Source organism: Moschus berezovskii, chromosome 22 (assembly GCF_049115385.1).
Source record: "Moschus berezovskii isolate FMDL1 chromosome 22, NW_MosBer_1.0, whole genome shotgun sequence".
Taxonomy (NCBI): Eukaryota; Metazoa; Chordata; class Mammalia; order Artiodactyla; family Moschidae; genus Moschus; species Moschus berezovskii.
In genome coordinates this window covers 2,185,084-2,212,026 of record NC_142481.1, presented here as the reverse complement: position 1 = coordinate 2,212,026, position 26,943 = coordinate 2,185,084, and the positions used below count along the sequence as shown (strand labels likewise).

Genomic DNA, 26,943 nt, shown 5'->3' with positions numbered 1-26,943 from the left:
GTAGTCCGAGTCTCGAAAGGCGCCGCGCAAAGAACTCTGGGGCAGTTCGTTTAGCCAAATCGCAAACGAGATTCCACACTTGTCCTGGAGGACCATCGCTTCGCCCCTCTTCCGGGTCCACTAGACTCTGGGCCAGACAGATCGGAGGCCCCGTGAGCCGGGATCCCTCAACCTCACGTCACGACCCGGGCTTGCCCGTCGAGAGCCGCGCCACGTCCCGGAAGCTTCTAGGAGAAGCAGCTTGAGCTCGCAGTGCGCAGGCGCCAGCGCGCGTGTTCCATGCCGCGGGTGAGCCTGGATCTACGTCCCTTTAAGCCCTGGGGAAAGAGGGAAGGGTGTTGGGACGGAAACACTCCCCGGACGGGAGCGTATAGGTATGGATGCCCAGGAGGGCAGCGAACTGGGGAGACTGGGTCTGGCTGAAGGAACCAAGACAGGGCCTCAGCACCTGAATCCGTCCACATGAGCTCCTAAGGACCGCCCCAGGTGGGGCCCCCGGGAGCGCAAAGCGCACCCTGCACCTGCGCGCTTTTTTGCAGGGGCGGGGCCTCGGGAGGGGCCACGCCCAAGAGCGGCTCGGATTGCGCGAGCGTGCCTGCCGCGGCCTGCGTGCGAGGGGGCGGGGCCCCAGCCCCGAGCCGCTGGGAGCGGCGAGTGAGCGCCTGCGCGCCGCGTGGCTTTGTTTAGGGGCGGGGCCCCGCGCGTTCGGGGACGCCCTGGGGGCGGGCCCGCGGCCCGTCGACGTGTCCGGCGCGTGACGGGGCGGGGCCCGGCAGCGAGGGCCCGGGGGTCTCGCGGGGGAGTGCGCAGGCGTGGGGAGCGACAGGGGAGTGAGGGGCGCGCAAGGTGCCGGCGCAGCTGCCGCGGTCGCCGCCCGGACGCGACCCGGGAAGACGGGGTGAATGTGGGTGTGGGTCTGGCTGAGCTTGTGTGTCTGAGCGACCGCCCGCGGGGCCGTGTCTGGTCGTGTGGTGACGGAGTGTGAGAGGAAGGAGTCTGTGTGAAGCGTGTGGTGGCGGCGCCGTGCTGTGAGGGGAGGAGGGCGTGTGGTGGCGTTTCTGCGGGTCTGTGACGGAGCCGGCCGCGTGGGGACGGGGACGTGCCTCGGGCCCGCGTTCGCGTTTCCCCGCGAGGTCTGTGGTGCTCGTGTGAGGAAGAAGCGACTGCGCCTGTGGGAGGGCGCCGGGGGCGGGCGTGTGAGTGTGGTTTGAGGATTCGTGCCGCTGGAGCGCGTTCGTGTGTGTGAGCATGTGAGTGGCCGTGTGGCGCCGTCTGGCGTGGCTGCGTGGTTTGACCCGGTGGCCGTCAGACGTCGGCGGCCCTGGGGTTGTGCATGGGTGGCCGTGTCACGGCTCCGTGTCACGGAGCCGCAGGAGGAGGGTCCCCGTGGGGAGGACGCTGCGCGGCTTCACAGGCGTGCGGTCCTCTGGGTAAAATCGGGTGATGACAGCACCCGCGTCAGCGCTGGGACAGTTACCTGGGGTAACGTCGTGAAATCCAAATACCCAGGACGGAGCGTGGCTCTCACAGCCCGGTGCAGGCGCTGGGTGTTCGCTGTCGTGCTGGTGGCCGTGTGTCCTTGTCCCTGTCCTGAGGTGCGAGCACGATGGAGAATGCTGGCAGAATCTTCGTCTCTGAACTTGAGATTGGGCGGTCATCCTGGAAGCTGAGGAGCTGAACTCTTCTGACCCAGTTGCTCCTTTTTGTTTGTTATCGTATTAATGTATCTGAAGGGAGGGCAGAGTCAGCCATGGTTTCCCAGGTGGCACGGGGGTAAAGAACCCGCCTGCCAGTGCTGTATGTAGACGCAGGTTCTATCCCTGGGTCAGGAAGATCCCCTGGAGGAGGAAATGTCAACCCACTCCAGTGTTTTTGCCTGGAAAATCCCATGGACAGAGGAGCCTGGTGGACTGCAGTCCATGGGGTCAGAAAAGAGTTGGACAGGACTGAGTGTGCACACGCACACACACACGTGCAGTCTTCCCTGGTCTCTGGGACCTGTGACTGCATATGATTGTGTGTTTGCTTCCTAACAGTGTAGCTTGGGGGACTCTGGGACTTCTGGTTCCATCACTCAGTTGTGTGATTTGGGGAGAGGTCACTTATATTGCCACTGCAAAATGGAGATGATAGTTCTGATCTTATGCTTGTGGTGAATGTTAAGTACTGGGTTGGCCAGAAAGTTTGGGTTTTTCTGTAAAATATTACGGAAAAACTCGAATGAACCTTTTGATCAACCCAGTCGAAAAGTGCCTGACACAAGTAAGCAGTATATAAATGATAATTGCTTTGTTATTAGTGTAATAACTGCAGAGATTTCACAGAGAATAAAATCCACACAGGAAGAAAAGCAAGAAGTGGAACCCCAAGGAAAGGGTTTCAGGTCGAGAGGTAAAATAACCTTAAAGTCTGGGTCAAGCTTACATTCAGAATTTTCTGGTCAGGGTCCTGGGAGGGCAGGAGCAGAGGGTCTTCCCGGATGGAGCTGTCCCAAGGGAGCGCGTGGGGTTGCCATCCAAGATGGGACGTGGCAGTGACTGGGGAGAAGTATTCCTAGTAACACAGAGATCTGGAAACATCTGTCAGCCTGTCCTCCTCAGCTTTGGCACTTTGGATAGTTAAGGTCAGATAGTTTTTCGTTGGAATGGGGTACAGGGGAGGGCTATCCTATATATTGTATAGAGATATATATATATTATATAGATATATATATATTGTATAGAGGTACAGTGTACAATGTATATATTGTATAGAGATATAGCATTATCTCTGCTTCTACCCGCTAGAAGCCAGTAGCACACCCTGCTTCTCCAGTTTTGACAAGCAGACCTGTCTCTGGACACAGCCTGATGTCCTGTGGAGGATATTGTCCTCCTAGTTAAGAACTACTAGTGTACAGATCCACCATGAGGGCACACCATGAACATTCTCAGGGCGTGAGGTGGGCCGGAGAGTGAGGGGGCTTGACGAGAGAGGGGCTAAAGGGATATTGTTCCGGGGATGAGAAAGAAAATAAGGGTATCTGTGGCCTGCAGCCCGGGTAGGCTCTGAGAGGCGCTCCCTCACTCAGCGTTCAGATGCCTGCTGTGGGCCAGGCTGACAAGACAGACTAGGTTTCTACTCATCTGGTGCTTGCATTTTAGTAGAGAGATGAAGTTAAATTTATAACAGGTGGCAATAAGTATCTTAAAAAGTAAAGCAGGGTGAAGGGATTATACAGTGACAGTGTGTGCATTTTCAGTATTAACACCAAGGCCTCCTGTGGACATCTCAGTTAACTCGAAAGCCAGGAATGAGTCCTTGGAATTCTTTTTTTTTTTTTTTTAAAGATTATTGATTTATTTACTTATTTTTGGTTGCACTGGGTTTTCATTGCTGCTCTCGGGCTTTCTCTAGTTGTGGGGAGCAGGGGCTATTCTAGTTGCAGTGAACCAGCTTCTCGTTATGGTGGCTTCTTTTGTTGCAGAGCATCCCAGGCTCTAGAGCACGGGCTCAGTAGTTGTGGCTTATGTGGGCTTAGTTGCCTTGAGGCAAGTGGGATCTTCCCGGACCAGGGATCAATCCCATGTCTCGTGCATTGGCAATTGGATTCTTAACCACTGGACCACCAGAGAAGTCCCTTCTTGGAATTCTTTGATAAGGGAATATAAGAGTTTGAGCTTATCAAAGATTTTCTCCTCCCCACTGCTCAGATCTGGGCTTCAACAGGGAGATCTCCATTCTGGGGCTCTGAGACTGGGGCAGTAGTTCTAAACTGTGGCTTTGCATAGAGTAGAAATCTTAGAAGATAGGAGTAAGACTTGCTTGGACTCAGGTCCCAGAGATTGACTTGATTATTCTGGCATCAGGCCCCGCCATCAGTTTTTAATTAAAAAACTCCTGAGAGATTACTGTGTACAAACAGGATTGAGAACTACAGCTGTGAGAGTTTGTGGGCTCCTCTGGGGCATCTCAGTATAAGATAAATTAATTTGATGGCGGGGAGGGAAGAGGAGATACCAGTGACCAGTGCTTCCAATATCTTGTCAAAGGCAGTCCTGACCGCTGTATTTCCCTGCAGTAGGGACATTTCTAGCCCCATCCCATTTTAAGTGAGGAAGTCAAATCTGTTCCCACGCCCAGCAGAGAAAATGGCAGGGCTGACATTCAGGTGCAAAGCCTGTTGTTTTCTTTATAGCTGCGCTTGCATCTTTGGAGAAAGTGCCTTCCTTTATCCCTGGTGTCTGGGGCTTTCGGGTTCAGGGTAAGAGTGATTAAAATACTAGACAGGTGGTACAGCATGAACAGGCTGGCTGAACAGAGGCAGTGAGGCTGTGCCTTTCAGGCACATTAGGACCTGTCCTCAGCGCGACGCCCAGCAGAGCCCCTGGATCATGGGGTTCTGTGCCCAGAAGGGAGGCGTGGCCACTGTCCAGTAACTTAAAGAAATTATCTCTTATTTTTGGCCGTGCTTGGTTTTTGTTGCTTTGTGCAGGCTGTCTAGCTGCGGTGAGCAGCTGGCTTCTCATTGTCATGGCTTCTCTTGTTGCGAAGCACAGGCTCTAAGTGTGTGGGCTTCAGTAGTTGCAGCATGTGGGCCCAGTGGTTGTGGCTCATGGGCTCATTAATTGTGGCACACAGGCTTAGTTGCTCCGTGTCATGTGGAATCTTCCTGTACCAGGGATTGAACCTGTGTCCCCTGCACTGGTGGGCAGATTCTTATCCCCTGCGCCATCAGGGAAGTCCCACTGTCCAGTCACTTTTTTGTGTGTGTGTTTCAGCAAAACTTTACAAAAATAGTGGCCAGATTTGGCTCACACACTGTATTTTATGGACCTCTGCCCTCGACTATGATTTTTCTACGAGGTCTTGGACAGAATGTTCTGTTGATTCCCCAGGCCATGACTGGGCCTTGGGGAACCTAGGTGGGGTAGGGTGGACTTCAGAATTCTCTTTCTTAGGCCCGCCGGAGGCCGAAGCACTGGGCCAGGGAGGGGGCTGACGTGGGAGAGAACCGGGGTGGGCAGGAACCACCTGCTGCCATGAGCTCATCTTAGGTAATGCTGATTCCTGGGCTTATTCAGGAGCCACCAGCTCCCAATCCACGGGACATCAGAGTCACCCGGGGCACTTGTTTAAAAACTTGGGGCCCCTGACCCCAGACCTTCCAGGAGGTTCAGTGAATCTGTGCTGGGGGTTCATCGAGTCTGTTCTCCCAGACGGCCAGGATGGCCTGGCTTCCACACGTGGTTCCACCTCTCAGCAGAAGTGGGGCTGGTGAGGGACAGAGGGGAGCGTGATGACGGTTTAATGGGCCAGTGCTGTCCTTCTGCAGATGGGGCAACAGTCTGTAGAGAGCCCAGACTTGCCCAAGGTCACTTGGAGCTGATGTCACTTTTCATCTCAGGTTTCTGGCAAGTACTGGTTGGGGGAGGGTTGCAGGTGAGGAGACACTGAGCAGGAGTCAGATAGATGGTCCTGGGAGTGCTTTTTGAGAGAAGTTCTTCTCTGCCTCCATGCGTCCAGCTCTGGAAAGATGGTGGCCGGGTTGAGGGCTGAGACTGAAGTCCTCTGCATGAGGAGGTGGGAGGGGGCTGGTGCAGCCCCCACGCCCAGGGCTGGGGCCCGTGTCCCCTGATGGGCCCCGGCCCCACTGTGCTGCCTGAGTTCCTGCGGGGAGAAAGCTGGAGGATGCAGCCTTGCCTTCCCAGGAGCCCAGGGAGGGGTGGCCTGGGAGAGCAGGCCTGGGAGCTGTGGAAGGTCACCAAGTCCACGTTTGTCCACGTACCGGACGTTGTTTCGCGTTTCAGGAGTAGGCCTTGAGGACCTGTTGTGCAGGGGGAACGCAGCTGGCTGTGATGAGGGCACTCCTGAGTCCTGGGGACAAATGCCAGCTTCAGGGTCCAGAGGGACAGAATCCGCCCTCCCCACCACTGTCACCCGGCTGGAGGGGAGCTTGTGGTCAGAGCCCCATTTGGGAAAGGAGAGAGTTCCAGAATGTGCTAACAGCCTGACCACAGGTACCAGACACGAGGTCCTGGAGACGCCCGACTCCAAGCGCCCTTTGAGAGCCGAGAAGGGGCCGGATCCGGAGGGCAGTCTGTGAGTGAGGACCTGGGCCCTGTCTGTCCTGTCATGGGGGCTGTGTGCCTGCCGGGAGGTGTCTGAGTCACAGGCGCAGCTGCCTTGTTTCTGCTGCTGTGCCTTCTGCAGAGCGCTCAGGGCAGCCTCGGCGGCCTCTCGGATGTCCTCCTCGTTCTCCCAACATGGCAGAACATTCCAGGTAGAGGCCACACGGACCCTGCGTGCAGGTCCCGGGCTCCAGCTGGGCCTCCTGAAGCTTGTGCAGCCGCTCCGCATCCTTCCCCAGCTCCAGTGAGCACCATGGGGACCCCACACAGAGACGTGTGACCTCAGGGAAGCCCTCTGTGAGAACACTGCCATAGCTGGTGGGGTTCGTGACATCCTGGCAGGTGGGCACTAGGCGGGTGTTCTGCTGGGACAGCGGGGGCCGCAGCCGTTGTAGTCTTCCTGCCCAGCAGTGTCATGGGGGTTCCCGGTCGCCTCCTTGCTGCCCGTAGTCATGCTGGCAGTGTCCTTGTTGAATGGATGGGGCGTAGTGCTCTGGGAAGGAGCCCTGGCCATTCACCACAAGCAATGATGTCTCACCATGGCCCCCGTTGCCCACCACCATGACCTTTGGCTCCTTCCTGCCTGGGCCTGGGGTGGCAGTCAGGGCTGAGGCTCCGGCCCTGCGGTATCCAGAGCCAGGAGCCAGCAACACTGGCAGCAGTGCGGGGTAGAGCTTTCCAGTAAGTTTTGAAGCTTGTACTCATCCAGGTTCTAGCCATCCTCATCGTAGGAGCAAGACTTTAGTGTTGTGCTAAATTGCATAGCCCTTGCCCACCCTGTGGCCTGGGACTCAGAATATAGTCCCGGTTTAGAGTCCTCCCCTGAGGTGTAGTGGGATCTAGCCTCTTTATTTTGTGTTGTTGTTTAGAAGAGGTGATTGTCTGTGCATTTGCCAAAGCATAGATAGGGAAAAGGGAATTTTGAAACCTAGTGACCCAATTCCATTCTTCAGGGACAGTCATTACTGCCAACTTCTTTATTCCGTTTCCAGAACTTGTCTGTGCCTTTTCACTCAAGTATTCATATCCTGTTTTTTTTTTCCTAAGCATTTTCCTCTACACCTAGTTTCCATCGTTATACCATGTCTTGGAAATCATTTCACACACGACAGGCACAGCACATTTCTTAGCCTCAGTAGAGCTGACATCGTGGGCCTGATTGTTTGTTCTGTGCTCTGGACACCGTCCTGAACCTTGTAGGATGTTAGCAGCGTCTCTTGTCTCTGCCCTTTAGATGCCTAGAATACCTCACCCCTCAAGCTGGGACAACTACAAACATCCCAGACATTGCTTCTCCTGGGAGCAAAATTACCCCCAGTAAAGACCAACTGGTGTAGTGCCGCCGTATTCCTCGTGAGGCTCTTGGTGCCCCATATGTGCATGTAGCGTTCTCTCCTTTTCTTACTGATAGACAGTTGTTTCCAGGCTCTTGACAGGCAGTTAATCATAATGGGGAGAACCTTTGTACTCTATTACAAGTTAATCACTAAAGCGCCATCGCTTGTAAGCTTAAATTATACATAGTGGCCCATCTCTGGGAACTCTTGTCTGCCAGCTAATGAGCATGGAGGTAAAATATCTTTGTTTAGGTCTCCAGAATCATCCTGACCAGGGCCACCTGTGAATGACTGCAGGAAGGAAGAAATTAACACATCCCTTTCAGAGGCTGACTGGAACCAGGAAATGTTTGCCTTTACTCCCTCCCCTTTTCGCATAAAAGAAGCCTGAATTCTAACTTAGGCAAGCTGGTTCTTTGGGACATGAGTCCGCCACCTTCTCAGTCTCCTGGCTTTCCAGATAAAGTCACTGTTCCTTGTTCCAGCAGCTCGTCTCTCGGTTTATTGGTCTGTCATACACTGAGCACTGTGAGCTCGGACTTAGTAAGGTAATGGTAATTTAAAAACACTTGTTTAGCACTGGCGCTCCCCTGAGTTCATTGAGTGTTTTCATTCATTTAATTTTCACAGCAGCCCTGTGGAGTTGTCCTGGTTATTTTCCTTGTTTGGCTGTTGAGGAAGCTGAGGCCCAGAGAGGACAGGGTGGGTGTCTGAGTCACTCAGGAAGTGGGTGGCGAAGTCAGAAGCTAAACCCAGACCGCCTGGCTCCAGATGCATGTGCTTCACCGAAGGACTCCTGGCTCCTCCTGCAAAGCCTGTCCTTTTACGTACACTCAGGAACGTCCAAAGACGCACACGAAACACCGGGGCCAAATGGTGTGTCCACCCTCAGTCTTAGGTGGTACTGCCAAGTCGCCCGTCTCTCTCTAACCAGCACTGTGTGAGAATTCTTCCTGCAGCCCTCTTGGTGGGTGTCAGGCGTCCTTGGTGATGCTTGGTGTATACCAAATTAAAAACAAAAGGAAGGCGAGAAATAACCTTGTGCCTGTTGTTGAGAGTAGCTCAGGTAGACTTCTACCAGCTAAGGGCAAGGCAGCTTTGTGTTTACCTCATTGTACAGATGAGCAGACTGAGGCTCTGTGTACCTCTCCCACAGCCAGTAATTGGCCAAGGCAAACTTTGAATCCAGAATTATCTAATGAAAACTGCTGTTCTTTCCTCCCAGGTGTGCTGACTTCCTTGAGGAAATTCCTTCGTGGACAGGAATCACGCACCTTCAGTTCATAGTGTGTGGCGAGCGCAAGCAGCTATGAGAAACCGCAGGATGGATGCCGTGCCACTTCCTGGGGCAGTCCACTTGACTTGAGGAATCAGAAAGGAAGAATCTGGTAAGTGATTTTAAACACAGTTTTTATATTAACTCAGACTTACCATGACATGGAGTGCAAAAGTCATATGGTTGTTGCAGGAAAAAACCAGAAGACTTCAGGAGTTTTATGTGGTGGGGCAGCTGCTTTGTGGTGTTCTCAGGCTGCTGAGCTAGACATTAGCCCTCCTCTGCTGTGCAAGGACGTTAGTCAGAAGAGCTTAGAGGCCGCGTGGCAGTGGAGTGCTGGAGCTGGCCTCCCCCGGCTCATGCAAACCCACGGCGCGCACGTCTCCCCAGCCTCAGGTTCAGTGGCATCATTTTGATATCTTATCGCGCACTCTGATGACGGTCTTCACACCGTGGAAATATGCAGACATTGCAGACTACCCAGCATCCATTTTAAATACAGCAGTGTGTCTGTGCCCTTCCTGCAGCAGCCGTAAGTTCGTTCTCTGTGAATCTCTTTGTTTTGTAAGTAACTTCTTTCGTATCGTTTCTTTTTAGATTCCACATATGAGGGGTGTCACACGGTGTTTCTCCTTCTGTGTCTGCCTTCACTAGTGAAACACTCTCTAGGTCCATCCGTGTTGCTGTGGATGGCATTGTCTCATTGTTTTTAACGGCCGAGTATGTTCTGTTTATATACATCCACATTTTGTCCTTTGCTCTGTCAGTGCACATTTAGGTTGCTTACATGTCTTGGCTGTTGTAAGCCCTGCTGCAGTGAACATTGGGTGCATATATCCTTTCAGGTCATGTTTTTCTCCAGATCATGGCCAGACCTGGGGTTGCAGGGTCACATGGTAGCTCTGTTTTTAGTACTGTTCTCCTTAGTGGCTGTACAAATTTACATTCCCACCCATAATGTAGGAGGGTTCTCTTCTCTCCACCCTCTCTTTAGCATTTATTGTTTGTGGATTTTTGATGATGGCCATTCTGACTGGTATAAAGTGATACCTCATTGTAGTTTTGATTTGCATTTCTCTAATAATTAGCTATGTTGAACATCTTTTCATATGCCAATTGGCCATCTGTGTGTCATCTTTGGATTAATGTCTACTTAGGTCTTCTGCCCACTTTTTGAGTGGGGTGTTTGTTTTCATGCCGTTAAGTATCATAGTTCTGTTCAGTCACTCAGTCATGTCCGACTCTTTGTGACCCCATGGACTGCAGCACGCCAGGCCATCACTAACTCCCGGAGTTTACCCAAACTCATGTCCATTGAGTCGGTGATGCCATCCAGCCATCTCATCCTCTGTCGTCCCCTTCTCCTGCCCTCAAACTTTCCCAGCATCAGGGTCATTTCCAGTGAGTCAGCTCTTTGCATCAGGTGGCCAAAGGATTGGAGTTTCAACTTCAACATCAGTCCTTCCAATGAACAATCAGGACTGATGTCCTTTAGAATGGACTGGTTGGATCTCCTTGCAGTCCAAGGGACTCTCAAGAGTCTTCTCCAACACCACAGTTCAAAAGCATCAATTCTTCGGCGCTCAGCTTTCTTTATAGTCCAACTCTCACATCCATACATGACTACTGGAAAAACCATAGTTTTGACTAGACGGATCTTTGTTGACAAAGTAATGTCTCTGCTTTTTAATATGCTGTCTAGGTTGGTCATAGCTTTCCTTCCAGGGAGCAAGTGTCTTTTAATTTCATGGCTGCAGTCACCATCTGCAGTGATTTTGGAGCCCCCAAAATTAAAGTCTGTCATTGTTTCCACTGTTTCCCCATCTATTTGACATGAAGTGATGGGACCAGATGCCATGATCTTAGTTTTCTGAATGTTGAGCTTTAAGCCAGCTTTTTCACTCTCCTCTTTCACTTTCATCAAGAGGCTTTTTGGTTCCTCTTCACTTTCTGCCATAAGGGTGGTATCATCTGCATATCTGAGGTTATTGATATTTCTCCCAGCAATCTTGATTCCAGCTTGTGCTTCCTCCAGCCCAGCGTTTCTCATGATGTACTCTGCATATAAGTTAAATAAGCAGGGTGACAATATACAGCCTTGACGTACTCCTTTTCCCATTTGGAACCAGTCTGTTGTTCCATGTCCAGTTCTAACTGATGCTTCCTGACCAGCATATAGGTTTCTCAAGAGGCAGCTCAGGTGGTCTGGTATTCCCATCTCTTTCAGAATTTTCCACAGTTTATTGTGGTATCATAGCTGTTTGTAAATTTTGGAGACTAATCTCTTACCAGTCACATTGATGCAGATATTTTCTTCCAATCTGTGGGTTGTCTTTTTGTTTTGTTTATTGTTTCCTTTGCTGTGCAAAAGCTTTTGTGTTTGAGTAGGTCTCATTCCATTTGTTTTTGTTTATTTTTATTTCCATTTTTTCGCGAGATGGATTAAAAAGATATTGCTGTGGTTATGTGAGAGTGTTCTGCATCTGTTTTCCTGTAGGAGGTTTATAGTATTCGGTCTCACATTTAGGTATTTTTTGAGCTTATTTTTGTGTTTGGAGTTAAAGAATGATCTAGTTTCATTTTTTTTACATATGACTGTCTAGTTCCAACCATTTGTTGAAGAGACTGTCTTTTCAACATTAATAATACATTTTAAAACTCAATGCAGTATATCTGACATATTACTTTTTCAACTTGTAATCAATATAAACAATTACCCATGGGATATTTTACATTCTTTTTTTTTTTTCATACTGTCTTTAAAATCAGGTATGTATTTTATGGTTAGAGTGCACCTCAATCCAGACACTTACTTTTTTTTTTTTTTTTTGAGTATAACATAGAGGTTTATCAGGTAGGCCCTGAGCCATTTGGCAGAACCGACTTGAAGACAGAGTCTGGGGTAAATTCATAGTACATTAATATATCTTAAGACCATAAGAAAAATGCATTGGTTAACTCAAGATTTGAGAATAGTTAACTTCAGGTGAAACCAGGTGTCATTATGGCAACACAGTTTTAAGAGAAACTTCCTTTTAAATTTGTACAGAGAAGAAAAAAATATCGCTAGTTTGTTTCCTCCTGCCGCTTAAGAGAGATAAAAATGTCTGACACTTGCAGGCTATTTCCTCCGTTTGGAGACCCCTGGCCTTCCTGCCTGTTACCCTCTCATTCCCCACTTTTCTTTTAGGAGAATTATGTTGCCTAGGGAAAAGGGGCGTCGTTTTCGTTCCATAACTGCTTCCAAGCTGACAAGGGGCGTTGTCCCTAAATTGGTGAGGCAACATATTCTCCTAATCCTCATGCTGAGGATATCTGATCCAGGGGCCCCAGATAATAGTTGAGGAATCTGCAGCAGAGCAGGAGTTTGAGCAACCATTTGTAACTTAAAAGCTTTCACGGGACTGGAAACAAATCCAGTTACACAGTTACAGATGCAAGGAAAATAGTCGTTAAAACAAGTTAAAATCAAAATTGAAAGTCACGTCATGTCCATAGTTAAAGTACAAAGTGTTGCACCAGTCCATTTTAGGGTTGTTAGAGGTCATCAGATGAAGAAGAGGCATCACATACGATTGTTGTCGAAGGTATCCGCAGACTCGCATCCTTGAAGTGGAGACGTCCACCACGGGAAGCCTTCCACCGATGAAGAGGGGAGCGCTCCGCAGACCCAGCAGTTAGACCGATTGTGGAGTGCAGCGTAGGAGTGAGCCCAGGACAGGGACTCATTGTCTTGAGGATCAAATGGCAGACTCAGGATTTTTGGAGTCAGCAGAAGTAGGCTCACATAGGTTATTAGGCCCATCTCTGATGTCGTCGTCTTCTCATCCGGGTGTAGTGTAGTTATCTTCTGAAAAAAGTCCTTCCATCCAGGTTGGAGACAGTCCCTTAAATTATGTCTTTTTCTAGTCCTGGTTGCAGGTCATGAGGCATCTGATCTTTATCCAAAGATAGATCACTGAGACAAGCTTCAGAAACAAACCTAGGGTGCTCTTCAAGAACTCAACCAAATCCCAGTTCAGAAACTTGTATTTATCCAAAAGTCCTTTTTATAAATCTTCTCCAACTGGCCACCATTCGCCATCCTCCAGTGGATACCATGGCCACGCAGTATCACATAGGAAGACCAGGTGTGTCTTCTTTAATCCCTGGGGATCAAATCTATCCCAGTTTTTCAGGATACAGTTCAAAGGAGTGAGGCTGGAATTGTTAGCTCCCATCTTGTCCTGAAGGATCCCGGACGAGCCCCCAAGATGAAAGGTTGTTGCTGAATGACACAAAGACACCGAGATCTTGGCCTCCGGAGGAGAAGAATTCAATCCGGGGCCAGAGACGAGGCTTGATCGCTCAGAGATTTTGTGTAATAAAGTTTTATTAAAGGATAAAGGAGATAGAGAAAGCTTCTGACATAGACCTCAGAAGGGGGCAGAAAGAGTGCCCCCCTGCTAGTCTTCAGCTGGATGTTATATGGTTGCTGCTGCTGCTGCATCACTTCAGTTGTGTCCGACTCTGTGTGACCCCATAGACAGAAGCCCACCAGGGTCCCCCGTCCCTGGGATTCTCCAGGCAAGAACACTGGAGTGGGTTGCCATTTCCTTCTCCAATGTGTGAAAGTGAAAAGTGAAAATGAAGTCGCTCAGTCGTGTCTGACCCTTAGTGACCCCACGGACTGCAGCCTACCAGGCTCCTCCATCCATGGGATTTTCTAGGCAAGAGTACTGGAGTGGCTTGCCATTGCCTTCCCAGACACTTACTTTTTATTGGAGATATTTGATCTATATTTACATTTTGTAAAATTTATTATTAGAGGGAGGTCCCTGGTGGCCTAGTGGTTAGGATTCTGGGCTTTCACTGCTGTGGCCTGGGTTCCATCCCTGGTTGGGGAGCTGAGATACTCCACAAGCCACATGGCATGGCCCAAACAAACAAACAAACCCAAAGTGTTCCAGACATACTTAAAAGTTTTACAGTAACTGAACTAAGTATCAGTTTTTAATCTTAGATTAGTGATAAATTTTAATTTGATGATTCTAGTAGTTATCATTTTTATGGTTTTAATAATGAATTGAAATAAAATGAAACAGTTTATTTCCAGAACTCAGTGTCTGCTGGTATTCATGTTGCCTGCTGCAGGCCCACCGTCTCCTGGCTCCCACTTCCTCACGCAGCTCCCACTCACCGACATTCTCTCTGCCCTCCACACGCCCGGCGAGTACCCGCTGCAGGCCCACCGTCTCCCCGCTCCCTCATGCAGCTTCCGCTCACCGACTTTCTCTCTGTCCTCCACACGCCTGGCGCAGGGCTCTTGCACCTGCTGCACCTCTACCCAGAATGCCTTTCTCCTCACGCCCAGGTGACTCACGTGTGCGCTGCAGTCACGCCTCGGTTCCAGGTGGCCTCTTCTGAGAGGCCTCCCCCCGCCGCCTACCCCTCCTTCCCTGCTCAGGTCCTGTTTCCTTCACAGTAGGGATCACGGCTCACGCTGGGCTCTGTGTGGGCCTCTCCTCCCTGCTAGAATGTAAGGGACTGGGAGTGGGTGCCTCTCTGCTCTGACTCTGCTCCCCCGCAGCCCCTGGGACAGCTCCTGGCGCGTGGTGGGCATGCCACAGCTACTTGTCAGCTGGAAGAGCAGGTGTCTGCCCCTTTCATTGTTTCCTGACCTGGAGCCTCCTGTGATCTCAGGAAGAGATGGTGTTGGCTGCAGCTTCTCCCTGATGCTGAGAACGGGCAGGAATGTTTCAGACGATGCTCTGACTTCCCCGGTGCGTGTGTGTGACCAACGTGTGGGCCCGGAGGCTGTGGGCCCTCCCAGTGGCCCAGGCAGTCTCATGGCTTCTCTTTTCCCCCAGGCCCACCATCTCAGTGCTCTGCCCTCCTGCAGCTGTGAGCCCTAAGACGGAGGAGAGGATGCCTGCTGCTCGGGGGAAGTCCAAGTCCAAGGTAAGTAGTGACTGCTCTTTCTTTGGGAAAGTTCTTCTGCCTTGTAGAGAACCATTTCTTTCCTTCCGGCCCCCTGGAGACCCACGCAAGACCTGGTCCCTGGTTTCCTTCCGTCACCTCGGAGGTGGGAGCGTGAGCAGGGCCCCTCTCCTTTTTTCTGAGTGTGCGCATGACCTTTCACCTATTCATTCAGCATTTCCAGGGGCTCTGCCTGTCTTCACTCCCCAGAGAAGACCAGAGACACCATGATTTCTCAAGGTGGACATGAGTGCCCATGTGGGACCTGCTGGGGCAGAGCGCTGGATGTTGTCCTCCAGAGTTAATCTCTAATGTTGCATTGTTTCTACTTGTACAGCCTGTATTTACGAGGAGGAAATTTCTCTAACTTTGAGAGACTTCTGACCCTGTAGGTATTCAGGTAGAGTTAGTTGGACCCAGGTCACTGAGGCAGCCTCCTGTGATAGGCACATTTCAAGATTTTCGCGATCAAGCGATTTTCTACAGAAAGCCTCCTGAATCCAGTTTCTCAGACACTTTTGCCCTTTAAGTTGTGTGTATTCATTCCCTATTGCCACAAACGTGGCCATTCGAGACAGCATACATTTATTTTCACGTTTGTGGGTTGGGGTTCAGACTCAGCTTGGGTTAGCTGGGTCCTCTGTTTTGGGTCCCACAAGAGTGAAATCAAGCTGTCCGCCAGCTGTGGTCCCATCTGATGCTCAGGGTCCTCTTCTGAACTCAGTGGTTACTGGCAAAATTTCATTCCTTCTCCTCCGCTTCCCAAGTGGCTCCCTTCGTCCCATCTTCAAACCAGCATCAACAGCTCCAGTACCACTCATGCTGCAGATCTCTCTGACTTCCCTTTCCGCTTTCCTCTTCCGCCAACTGGAGAAAATTCTTTGCTCTTGGGGCTCCTGTGATGACACCAAGCTGACCTAGATAATCCAGGCTACTTCCTCCTATTTTAAGGTCAACTGATTAGTAACCATGATAATATCTGCAAAAATTTGGCCATGTATAATGCATTCACATGTGGTTAGGGACATGAATCAGAAGCAAGACTGCCCAGACTGAACCCCAGCTTCTCCATTTACAAGCTGTTAGAGCTCCAGTAAGTTGCCTCACCTCTCTGGGCCTCAGTTCCTGTATCAGTAACATCGCTGCCGTCCTCTTGGCAGCGCCCCAGTCACTGCCTAACATGAGCTCGTGCATGCAGGGTACTGAGAAGAATGCCTGTCTTTGTCAGTGCTGTGTAAACACAAATTGATATGCTTTTTATGGAACAAAACCTTTAATACCAGCTGTATCATATTGCATTGTGTTTTATTTATTACAACTGCCCCTTTTGATCTCAGAACCTCAGTGTTTCCTTAATAGAACCCTGGCATCATGTGTCTTCCATGTTTGGAAGAAAACTGTTTTCTCCAGCCATGTGGAAGCACAAGCCCACAGTGAAAGGACATCTGCTTTTCCATTTCAGGCACCAGTGACATTTGGGGATTTGGCCATCTACTTCTCCCAGGAGGAGTGGGAATGGCTGAGCCCCATTCAGAAGGATCTGTATGAAGACGTCATGTTGGAAAACTACCAGAACCTGGTTTCTCTCGGTAAGGCTCTCCTGCTCCCATGATCCACAACTGGGCTGTTGAGGGAGATGAATCAATTAGTCAGGGAAAGAGAAGCCACTCCAGTTTGGCTTTTTTTTTTTTTAAAGTAGCTTTATTGAGGTATAATTCACATATTATACCATTCACCCATGTGAAGTATACAGTTCAGTTGGTTTTTTAAGTGTATTTACAGACTTGAGTACCCATCACCGTAGTCAGTTTTAGAACACCTTCAGTTCAGTTCAGTTGCTCAGTCATGTCCAGCTCTTTGCCGACTCCATGAACCGCAGCACGCCAGGCCTCCCTGTCCATCACCAACTCCCGGAGTTCACCCAAACCTATGTCCATTGAGGCGGTGATGCCCCATCTCATCCTCTGCTGTCCCCTTCTCCTCCTGCCCTCAATCTTTCCTAGCATCGGGGTCTTTTCAAATGAGTCAGCTCTTGGCATCAGGTGGCCAAAGTATTGGAGTTTCAGCTTCAACATCAATCCTACCAATGAACACCCAGGACTGACCTCCATTAGGATGGACTGGTTGGATCTCCTTGCAGTCCAAGGGACTCTCAAGAGTCTTCTCCAACATCTTCGTTACCCCCAAAGAAAGCCTGTAACTATCATCAATCATGTTTTTATTTACCTGTGCCAACTAACGCCCCCAGATTAGGCAGACACTAAACCATTATCTACTTTCTATGAATTTCCCTATTCTTGGTGTTCCATAAAAATGAAATTAAAAATGTTGTCCTTTGTGTCTGACTTCTTTCATTTAAGGTAATATTTTTGAGGTTCATCTGCATTGTCGCATGTATCAGTACCCCATTCCTTCTTCACAGCCAAATTATATTCCACCTTTTGTTTTTCCATTCACCAGCTGATAGGGATTTGGGCTCTTTCTACTGTATGGCTGTATGAATCTGCTGCTATGAATGTTCGTGTACAAATTTTTGCGTGGATGCATATTTTCATCTGTCTTGGGTATATGTCTAGGAGTGGTAGGTACTGCTCGTATATCAATAGTAACTATATATATAACCTTTTGAGGACTTGGGTTGTTTTTGAGAGAAATAATTTAAAGGATTGGCTTTTAACAGGTACTATTAAAAGGTGAATATTGGACGCTGAGGTAACACAGAGATGGTAACTGCAGGACACATCCTCCATCCTAGGGCTGGGAGGACAAAGGGAAGAGTTTGGAGTTTTTAGGACTTTGGGAATGGGGCTCAGACTTCAGAAGGAGAGGGGAGCACCGCCTGTTTTGTTTATCCTGCTGAGGGGGCAGCGTGAGGCTCGTTCTGGGAGTCACGGAAAGAAAGCAAAGCAGAAATGGAAGCCACCAGTAATGCTCTTGGTGGGTGCTGACGGGGAACAGCTGGCGTGGGAGTGTGGGTTACAGCAGACCAGAGGACCGCGGGCTTGGGTGTGGAAAGACTGTATCCGAATGACCAGCCCCAGGAGTTCTGCCCCAGCTCTTCCCCAGAGTACTTGGTTTTGAAGAGTTAGAAGTGAATAGCTCTGCTGTCTCTGACTGACGTTTCATCCTTTTTCTCCACCTACCCTTCACATCCTCTGTGGTGCTTTTGCATGAATAAACCCCATTTCTCTTGATACAAAGCCTGATTCTAATAGCTGTGGTGCCCACATCATGCTCAGTGCCAGTGTTTTTCCTGTGTTGTAGGACTTTCCTTTCGGAGACCAAACGTGATCACCTTATTGGAGAAAGGGAAAGCGCCCTGGATGGTGGACCCAGTGAAAAGACGCCGGGGCTTGGGTGAGTGCCTTCCATCATAAAAGGGCAACATCTTTAAGATAATAGTTGAGAGCCAGTTTCTCCACCTCAAAGACCCCAAGGTTGTGCAGAAAACTCAAGTCTTTTCAGTATGTGTCCCCAGAGGGAGAATAATTAATATTCAACAAGCCTCTCATTAGGTATCTGATACTCTTTAAAAAAGAAAATTATTTATTTGGCTGCGTCTGGTCTTAGCTACATCATGCTGGATTGCCAAACAGACTCCCTAGTTATGACACATGGGCTCCAGAGCTCACAGGCTTAGTTGCTCCATGGCATGTGGAATCTTATTTCCCCGACTGTGGGTAGAACCTGTGTATCCTGCACAACAAGGTGAATTCATAACCACTGGACCACCAGGGAAGTCCTTGATACTTTTTTTTAAGTACAGGTTCCTCCCAACAGCTCTATAAGGTAGGTCCTCTTATTATTCCTATTTTATAGATGAGGAAACTGAGGGCCAAAGAAGTTCAGTGACTTGCCCAAGGTCATCTAGCTGGGAAGTAGCAGCAAAGTTGGGGTTTGAACCCCAGCTTCTGGTCTCAGAAGCTCAGGTTTTAATAGCCTCATCCCCACCCTGCTTTGGTTTTCATATTTCCCTTCAGAGAAAGCGTGTGTATTCTGACTTCTCTAGTGATTGTATTTATAATGATCTGACTTGCATCATTGTCTTCATTCCTTAAAAAAAAATTAAAAATCTTTCCCATAAGCATTTATTTTGACTGCTTTTCAAGAACTCATTTCCTTCTCTAGTATTGATAGATTCCCGTTGTGTTTTTAGTTCATTTTTATAGCTATTGAGTTTAAGCTTTTAATTGTAAAAAACACATAACATTAAATTTACCATCTTAACCATTTTAATTTAGTTTTTATTTATTTATTTTTTGGCTGCACTGCTTGGCTTGTGGGATCTTAGTTTCCTAACCAGGAATTGAACCTGTGCCCTTGGGAATGAGAGCACAGAGTCCTAACCACTGGATTGCCAGGGAATTTGCATCTTAACCATTTTTAAATGTACAGTTAAGTATATTTGCATGTTGAACAAGAGGTATCTAGAACGTTTTAAATACTGCAATACTGAAACTCCGTACCCACTAAATACTTATTCTTTCCACCTCTCCACTCAGCCCTTGGTATGATTTTGACTACTATGGATACTTCATATAAATGGAATCATGCAGTATTTGACCTTCCGTGACTGCTTTTTTCCACTTAGCATAATGTCATCAAGGTTCATCCGTGTTGTAGTATGTGACAGGATTTTCTTTTTTAAGGTTACATAATATTCCACTGTATGCATATACCACATTTTCTTTATTCATTCATCTGTTAGTGGACATATGGGTTGCTTCCACATCTTGGCCTCTGTGATTCATGCTGCAGTGAATATGGGTGTACAGATAAATCTCTTCAAGATCCTGATTTTAATTCCTTTGGATATGTACCCAGTGTTAGTATTGTTGAATCATGTGGTAGTTCTGTTTTTAATTTTCTAAGGAACCACCATACCATTTTCTACAGTGGCTACACCATTTTTCATTTCCACCAGTAGCACACAAGGGTTCCAGATTCTGCTCATCCTTACAGCACTTGTTTTCTGTTGTTGTTTTTTTTTTAATATATGTATTGACTGTTTCTATGTTGTGAGGTGATATTGTGGATTTAATTTACATTTCTCTAATGATTAATGGTGTTGAACATCTTTTAATGTGTTTGTTGGCCATTTGTCTGTCTTCTTGGAGAAATATCTATTCAAGTCTTTTGCCCATTTTTTAACAGGGTAATTTATCTTTAAGTTGTGGAAGTTCTTTATATATTCTGCATGTTAGTCCTTCATCATATATGTGATCTGCAATGTCCATAGGTTGCCTTTTCCCTGTTGTTTTCTCTGAAACACAAAAGTTAAGTTTTATATTGTCTCATTCTCTCCTTTCATTTTGTTACCTGTGCTTTTGGTGCCATATCCAAGAAATTCAGTGCCAAATCCAACGTCCTGAAGCTTTTCCCCTGTGTTTTCTTCCTAGGAGTGCAATAATTTTTGGTCTCAACATTTTAGGTCTTTAGTCTATTTTTGAGTTAGTTTTTGTATATAGTGTAACTAAGGGGTCCATGTTCATTCTTTTGCAAGTAGGTACCCAGTTTTCCCAACACCATTTGTAGAAGAAACTGTTCTTTCCCCTTTGGGACAGTCTTGGCATCCTTGTTGAAAATCATTTGACAGATATTTAAGAGTTTATTTCTGGGCTGTCTTTTTCTCTTCCATTGGTCTGTATATGTACCTTTATGGCACTGCCACATCATCTTAATTATTAGGAAGTCCGAATCCTCCTTCATTTCTCTTTTTCAAATGTGTTTTGGTTATTCAAGGTCCCTTGAGATTCCATATGAATTTTAGGACTTTTTTCTACTTCTGCAAAAAATGTTACTGGGATTTTGATGGGGAGTGCATTGAATCTGTAGATAACTTTGAGTGGTATGGACAGTTTTACAATTTTAATTCTTTCAATCCACAAGCACAGCATGTCCTCCCATTTATTTATAGCTTTGATTTCTTTTAGCAGTGTTTGTAGTTTTCAGTGTACAAGTCTTTCATCTCTTTGGTTAAATTTACTCCTAAATATTTTATCCTTTTTGATGTTATAGTAAATGGGATTGTTTTCTCAATTTCCTTTATGGAGTGGTCATTGGTAGTATATAGAAACAAAACTGATTTTTGAGTGTTGATTTTATATCTTGCCACTTTACTGAATTAATTCACTTATTCAAATTAGTTAATAAATGTTCAAACTGTTTTTGGTGTGAAATTGAGGTAGTTCCTTATGTTCCTAGCTCATTGAGTGTTTTTTATCATGAAACAGTGATGAATTTTGCCAAAAGTTTTTTCTGCATCAGTTGAGATCATGTGGTTTTTGTCCTTTAATTTGGTGATTGTGACATATTACATTTATTTTCCTATGTTGAACTATCCTTGCATCCAGCTTGCTCATGTGTATGATCCTTTTAATGTACTGTTGAATTTGGCTTGCTAGTATTTTGTTTAGGATTTTTGGATAAGTATTTAACAGGGATATTGGTCTGTACAATGCTTTTCTTATGGTGTGTCTTGTTTTGGTGTTAAGGTAATGATGACCTGTTACAATGAGGTAGTAAGTATTCCCTCTGCTTTTGTCCTCGAAAGAGATCATGGAGAATTGGAATGATGTCTTCCTTAAATGTTTCGTAGATTTCGCTAGCAAACACATATGGGCCTGGTACTTTCTGTTTTGGAAGGTTATTAATTACTGATTGAGTGTTTTAAATAGATATGTGCCTATTCAGATCATCTGTTTCTTATGTTTTGAGTTTTGGCAAATTGTGTCTGTCTATAGTTTACCTTCTGCCTTTCCTGAACATTTCCTGTAATAAAACTACTATTATCTATTGAACAGTTTATGAAGTTTAACGTGTTATGTGTTGTTGTTGTTCAACTGCTAAGTCTTTTCCAACTCTGTGACCCCATGGACTGCAGCATGCCAGGCTTCTCTGTCCTTCACCATTTCCTGGAGTTTGTTCAGGCTCATGTCCGTTGAGTCAGTGATGCCATCTAACTATCTTAACCTCTGTCACCACCTTCTCCTCCTGCCTTCAGTCTTTTCCAGCATCAGGATCTTTTCCAATGAGTCCGCTCTTTGCATCAGATAGCCAAAGTACTGGAGCTTCATCTTCAGCATTTTCTTTAGGGTTGACTCGTTTGATCTCCTTGTGGTCCAAGGGACTCTAGAGAGTCTTCTCTAGCACCACAGTTCAAAAATATCAGTTCTTCACCATTCAGCCTTCTTCATGGTCCAGCTCTCACATCCATACATGACTACTGGAAAAACCATAGCTTTGACTATATGAACCTTCGTCAGCAAAGTGATGTCTCTGCTTTTTAATAGACTGTTTAGGATTGTCATAGCTTTTCTTCCAAAGTATATGGTATATATTTATTCAATAATAAAACCTTTATTCATTTCAAATTGCACTTCCGTGAATTTGTTATTAAATATTTCTATAAAGTCCTTACTATGTTAAAACTATAATAAAACACTCAGAGTTATTACTCTAATTATCATCATTGTTATTACTTTGATTGATAATTATTGAAAACAGCTTCATTTTTTAGCACAGGAAAACAAACTGAATTTCTTGATGTCTTTCAGACTTAGGGTCTAAATGTGAGACCAAGAAGTTGCCTCCAAATCAGTGCAACAAATCTGGGCAAAGCATCTATCAGAAACCAGTTTCCACGCCACAGAAAGTTCCCACAGGAAAGAGAGGCTGCAGGAAAAATTCAGTCCTAATAAAACCCAAGAAAGTACACTCAGAGAAGAAATCTTTAAAATGTAACGACTGTGGGAAGTTCTTTAGTCAAAGCTTATCTCTTAAATTTCATCAGAACTCTCATGCTGGGGAGAAGCCTTATGAATGCAGTAGTTGTAGAAAAGCTTTCAGACAGATCTCATCCCTCATTCTTCACCAGAAAACCCACAATGGAAGGAAAAGCTTTGAGTGTGATAAATGTGGGGAAAGCTTCATTCAGAGAACATCTCTGCTCCTACATGGGAAAATTCATGGTGAAAAGGAAGGCTTTAACTGTGGAAAGGCCTTGAATCAGTGCTCATCTCTCAGTATACATCAGAAAATCCACTTTGTTGAAAATGTCTACCAGTGCAGAAAATGTAAGAAAGCCTTCATTCGCATGTCATCTTTTTTACTTCATAAGAAAATTCACAGTGGAAAGAAAATACACAAATGCAATAAATGTGGGAGAGTCTTCAGTAAGAAATCAGCCCTTGTTATACATAAAAGAATTCATACTGAAGAGAAAACTTGTGAAAGTGAGAAGACCTTAAGTCACAGTCTACAAAGGAGAAGTCACCATTTAGAGAATCCTTATAAATGCAGAAAATGTGGGAAATCCTTTAATAGAATTTCATCCGTTATGCTTCATCAGAGAATTCACAATTCAGAGAAACCCTACGAATGCAATAAGTGTGAGAAGATCTTCAGGCGGCTTTCAACCTTTATTCTACATCTAAGAATTCATAATAAAGAGAAACTATACCAATGTAATAAATGTGAGAAGGTCTTCAATCGGCATTCATCCCTTATCCAACACCAGAAAGTCCATACAAAGAAAAAGAAACTGTTTGAATGTAAAGAGTGTGGGAAGATGTTTTCTGGAACTGCCAACCTTAAAATACATCAGAACATTCATTCTGAAGAGAAACCCTTCAAATGCAATAAGTGTAGTAAAGTTTTTGGCCGCCAGTCATTTCTTATTGAACATCAGAGAATTCATACTGGAGAAAAACCCTATCAGTGTGAGGAGTGTGGGAAAGCCTTCAGCCACCGCATCTCTCTTACTAGACATAAGAGAATTCATAGTGAAGACAGACCCTATGAATGCGATCAGTGTGGGAAGGCCTTCAGTCAGAGCGCACACCTCGCCCAACATGAAAGAATTCACACTGGAGAGAAACCATACACATGCAAAACATGTGGGAAGGCCTTTAGCCAGCGGACGTCCCTCATCCTCCATGAAAGAAGTCACACCGGAGAGAAGCCCTATGAGTGCGGTGAGTGCGGGAAGGCGTTCAGCAGCGGCTCCGACCTCATCCGGCATCAGAGAAGCCACTCCTCGGAGAAGCCCTATGAGTGCAGTAAGTGTGGGAAGGCATACAGCCGGAGCTCATCCTTGATTCGACATCAGAGTACACATTCTGAGGGGAAGGCTTAAGGTCATTTCAGACATGTAAAAGCGGAGGGGGCGGCCAGCAAAGTAGCAGAGACAGAGGCGTGGGAAAATGCATGTCTGTGATTCTGTGGACATGAATTTGAGTGAACTCCGGGAGTTGGTGATGGACACGGAGGCCTGGCGTGCTGTGATTCATGGGGTCGCGGAGAGTCGGACACGACTGAGCGACTGAACTGAACTGAACACAAACTGTGTAAAAATGGGGCAGTTTGACGTTGTGTCTTACTTTGAACACCAAAGAACAAAAGTCATTGGTGATTTGACCGGAGGATTTGAAATCAACTGAAGCAGTGACTTTATCATACATTAGTTTCAAAATAACAAGCTCAGATGATTGGGTCAGTCATTTTTAATGAAGAGCATTCTTCATTTGATAAAAATAACTGATACTTTATTTCCATCGTAACTTTAAAGCTATTTCATTGGTCATGTACAACAAAGTAAACTGTAAATCCATTTTTCTGGATGGATCTGTGAGCCTGACTTAAGGTCATGTGAAGAAAGTTTGTCCCTTAGAAGTTTGTCCCTTAGAAGGGATTTTGTCATAAACCAGGGTGCCATTTTCAGGTAACAGTAACTTGTAGGCAAGAATAAAGAAGACTGAGTAAAGAGATAATAGCACTCACAGTTGTGTGGAGTGATAGAATCATTACCGTACTGTCTCTATCAATATGAAGATACATGATCTTCATGGTGTGAAAAATCTAACAAGCGTGGGACAAGCTAATGGGGAAAAAAACAGAATGTACTGAAGAATGAGGAACTTCAGAATGGGGAGAAATTATTATTTTGTTTGTATATGAATTTATATTTATATGAATAAACATTGATATTTTTATGTAAGAACACTGGTGTGCAACAAGTGATTGGTGGAGAATGGGATGTCGTGCACTGAATTCATGTTAAAAACCTAACCCCCAATGTGACTGTGTTTGAATTGAGGCCTTTTGGGATATAGTAAGGGTTAGATAAGGTCTTGAGGATGTGGTCCTCATAACAGGAATGATGTTTTCAAAAGAAGAGACACCAGAGATCTCTGCTGTGCAAGGACACAAGAAGACAAACGAGCCCTCACCAGTATCCAGCCGTGTGTCATCCTGACCTCAGACTTCCTGCCTCCAAAACTGGGAGAAATGAATTTTACGTCACTCAGTTTATGGTGTTTTGTTATGGCAAACTAAACTAAGACATGAGAAAAACCCTGCATTTATGTGCCAGGCTCTTTTCTTGTCAGCTGTTCACCATATATACAATAGTGTTCAGTCCCTCTTTCCGGTTTGTGCAAAATATGTAAGAAATAAAATCAGAAGTCTTTTTTGGAACTGGGTTATATACAGTTGGACTCTTCTGTGTGTTTTCCTATTGCAAAAGCTATTTTTGAAAATACCCATGTCTTGTTAAGACAACTATGTGGATTGTTTGACCACATGGTTAGGTCACTAACTTTGAACACAGCTGAGAAAATAACAACTGGATTTATGAAGGGAGCATGCATGCAGTATAATAGAACAATTAATTTTCCATTTAAACTTGTCATATCAGTCTGCAAAATCAGCATAAAAATCAGCACTTCAAGCAAATGGATGAACAGATGACACAGAGGAGGCTTGTGGAGGGCCATGTCTTTTTTTCCCTGCCGTTCTGTGCACATACCCCTCTACTTCGCTAAGTCCTCTGCCAGTCTGCCCTAGACATTGGTTCCAAATCAATGGTCACAAACCTAAAACATGTCATGTGTACTAATAAGACACTGTTCTTGCCTGCAGGCACTTGCAGTTTAGGGAATACAGGCTATTTAAATATGGAAGCATATAAGGTACACAAGTAATGTCAAGGATCGTGAACTCCATGGTGATTGATCACTTTTGGAGACTGATCATATTAACGGAAGCATAGGTATTATACTAGGCACACAAATGTTGGGAGGCTATTGAAGGCAACAGAGAAAGTACAGATGTACAAACTAATGGCAGAGGGTTGTGAGGTATTAGGGGAGTTACAAGTTCTAGCATTTAGTACAGTGACGTGCAAAGTAAGTGGTAAACAGTAATAATGAATGAAAATAACCTTAGTTTAGCTGGGTTTTCTCTTAAGGCATAGTCAAAAGGGAACACCTAAATTCGAAGGTCACCCAGACATTGAGATAAACCTGTGAAAAACAAGCCCTTACTTTAAGGAATCGCTAGTGAATTTTGAAGGCTGTGATGAACTTAGGGTGATCATAGCAACAAGCAACCTTAAATCTCATCCAGTTTTTAACTATATTAATGAAAACATGAAAGGCTGAACAGAAGAAATGACCATTTCTAAGGATTAAAATCTATTTACTTCTGTTTCTACTGTCCAACACAAGATACATAGAGTTTGGTCAAAAGTAGTTTTTACAAAGGTTACAAGAAAAGTCAACACCCACCACCAAGAGACAGAAGCAATCAAGAACTGGAACCCGACTCCCTGACACAGAATTTTAAGTAACTGTGAGTAATATGTTAAAGGCTCTAATGAAAAAGGTGTTTAACAGGCACATTAGATGGGTCATTTGATCAGAGAGATGGAACTGTGAGAATCAAATGGAAATAATAAAAAATGAACACAGTAGAGATGAACAAAACCTTTAACAGGCTCATAGGTATACTTGACGCAGCCAAGGAAAGAATAACTGAATTTGAAGGTAAGTCAATAAAAAGTAGCCAAACTGGAACACTAAGGAGGGTAGGAGTGACAGCAAAGAATAGATCACCCGAGGGCTGTGGGGAAAGATCTGTTGTCCCCACACATAACATAATGGAATCCCAGAAGAAGCAGAGAAAATGACTGATAAGAAATATCTGAATAAATAATGGATAATGACAACAGAACATAAATCTATAAAGCTTAATACCAGGAAAGATTTTGTTAAGACATTATACAGGAACAAAATGGGGAGGGGGGACTGTCTTGATGAAATTTTTCATGAAAATATCTTTCAGAATTGATAGAAAAATGAAGACTTTCTCAAAGAAAAACAGAAAGTACACTGCCAGAAGACCCTACTCTAAAAGAAATGTTAAATGAAGTTCTTTAAGAGAAGGAATGTGAAACATAGCATATACTCGGATATGCACGAAG

At 46.0% G+C, this 26,943-nt stretch overlaps 1 protein-coding gene and 1 pseudogene across 12 annotated transcripts; one reads left to right on the top strand and one right to left on the bottom strand.

The window, feature by feature from the left end:
* The first annotated feature begins 60 nt into the window (after nt 1-60).
* ZNF667 (zinc finger protein 667) lies at nt 61-26,943 on the top strand. 12 transcript variants are annotated; one of them, XM_088830351.1, is made up of 7 exons: nt 920-6,081; nt 8,078-8,323; nt 8,673-8,835; nt 14,573-14,663; nt 16,144-16,270; nt 17,946-18,038; nt 26,805-26,943. In XM_088830351.1, the coding sequence occupies exons 4-7, from the start codon at nt 14,631-14,633 to the stop codon at nt 26,819-26,821; spliced, it is 270 nt and encodes an 89-aa protein (XP_088686477.1). In that variant the 5' UTR covers nt 920-6,081; nt 8,078-8,323; nt 8,673-8,835; nt 14,573-14,630; the 3' UTR covers nt 26,822-26,943. The 12 variants fall into 12 exon arrangements, with proteins under 12 accessions (XP_055266569.1, XP_055266575.1, XP_055266574.1 ...); XM_088830349.1 differs by lacking the exon at nt 26,805-26,943 and adding an exon at nt 22,238-25,120 and having other exon boundaries at nt 923-2,391; XM_055410591.2 differs by lacking the exon at nt 26,805-26,943 and adding an exon at nt 22,238-25,120 and having other exon boundaries at nt 923-6,081.
* On the bottom strand, nt 5,178-7,492 carry LOC148774255 (rho-related GTP-binding protein RhoF-like; annotated as a pseudogene).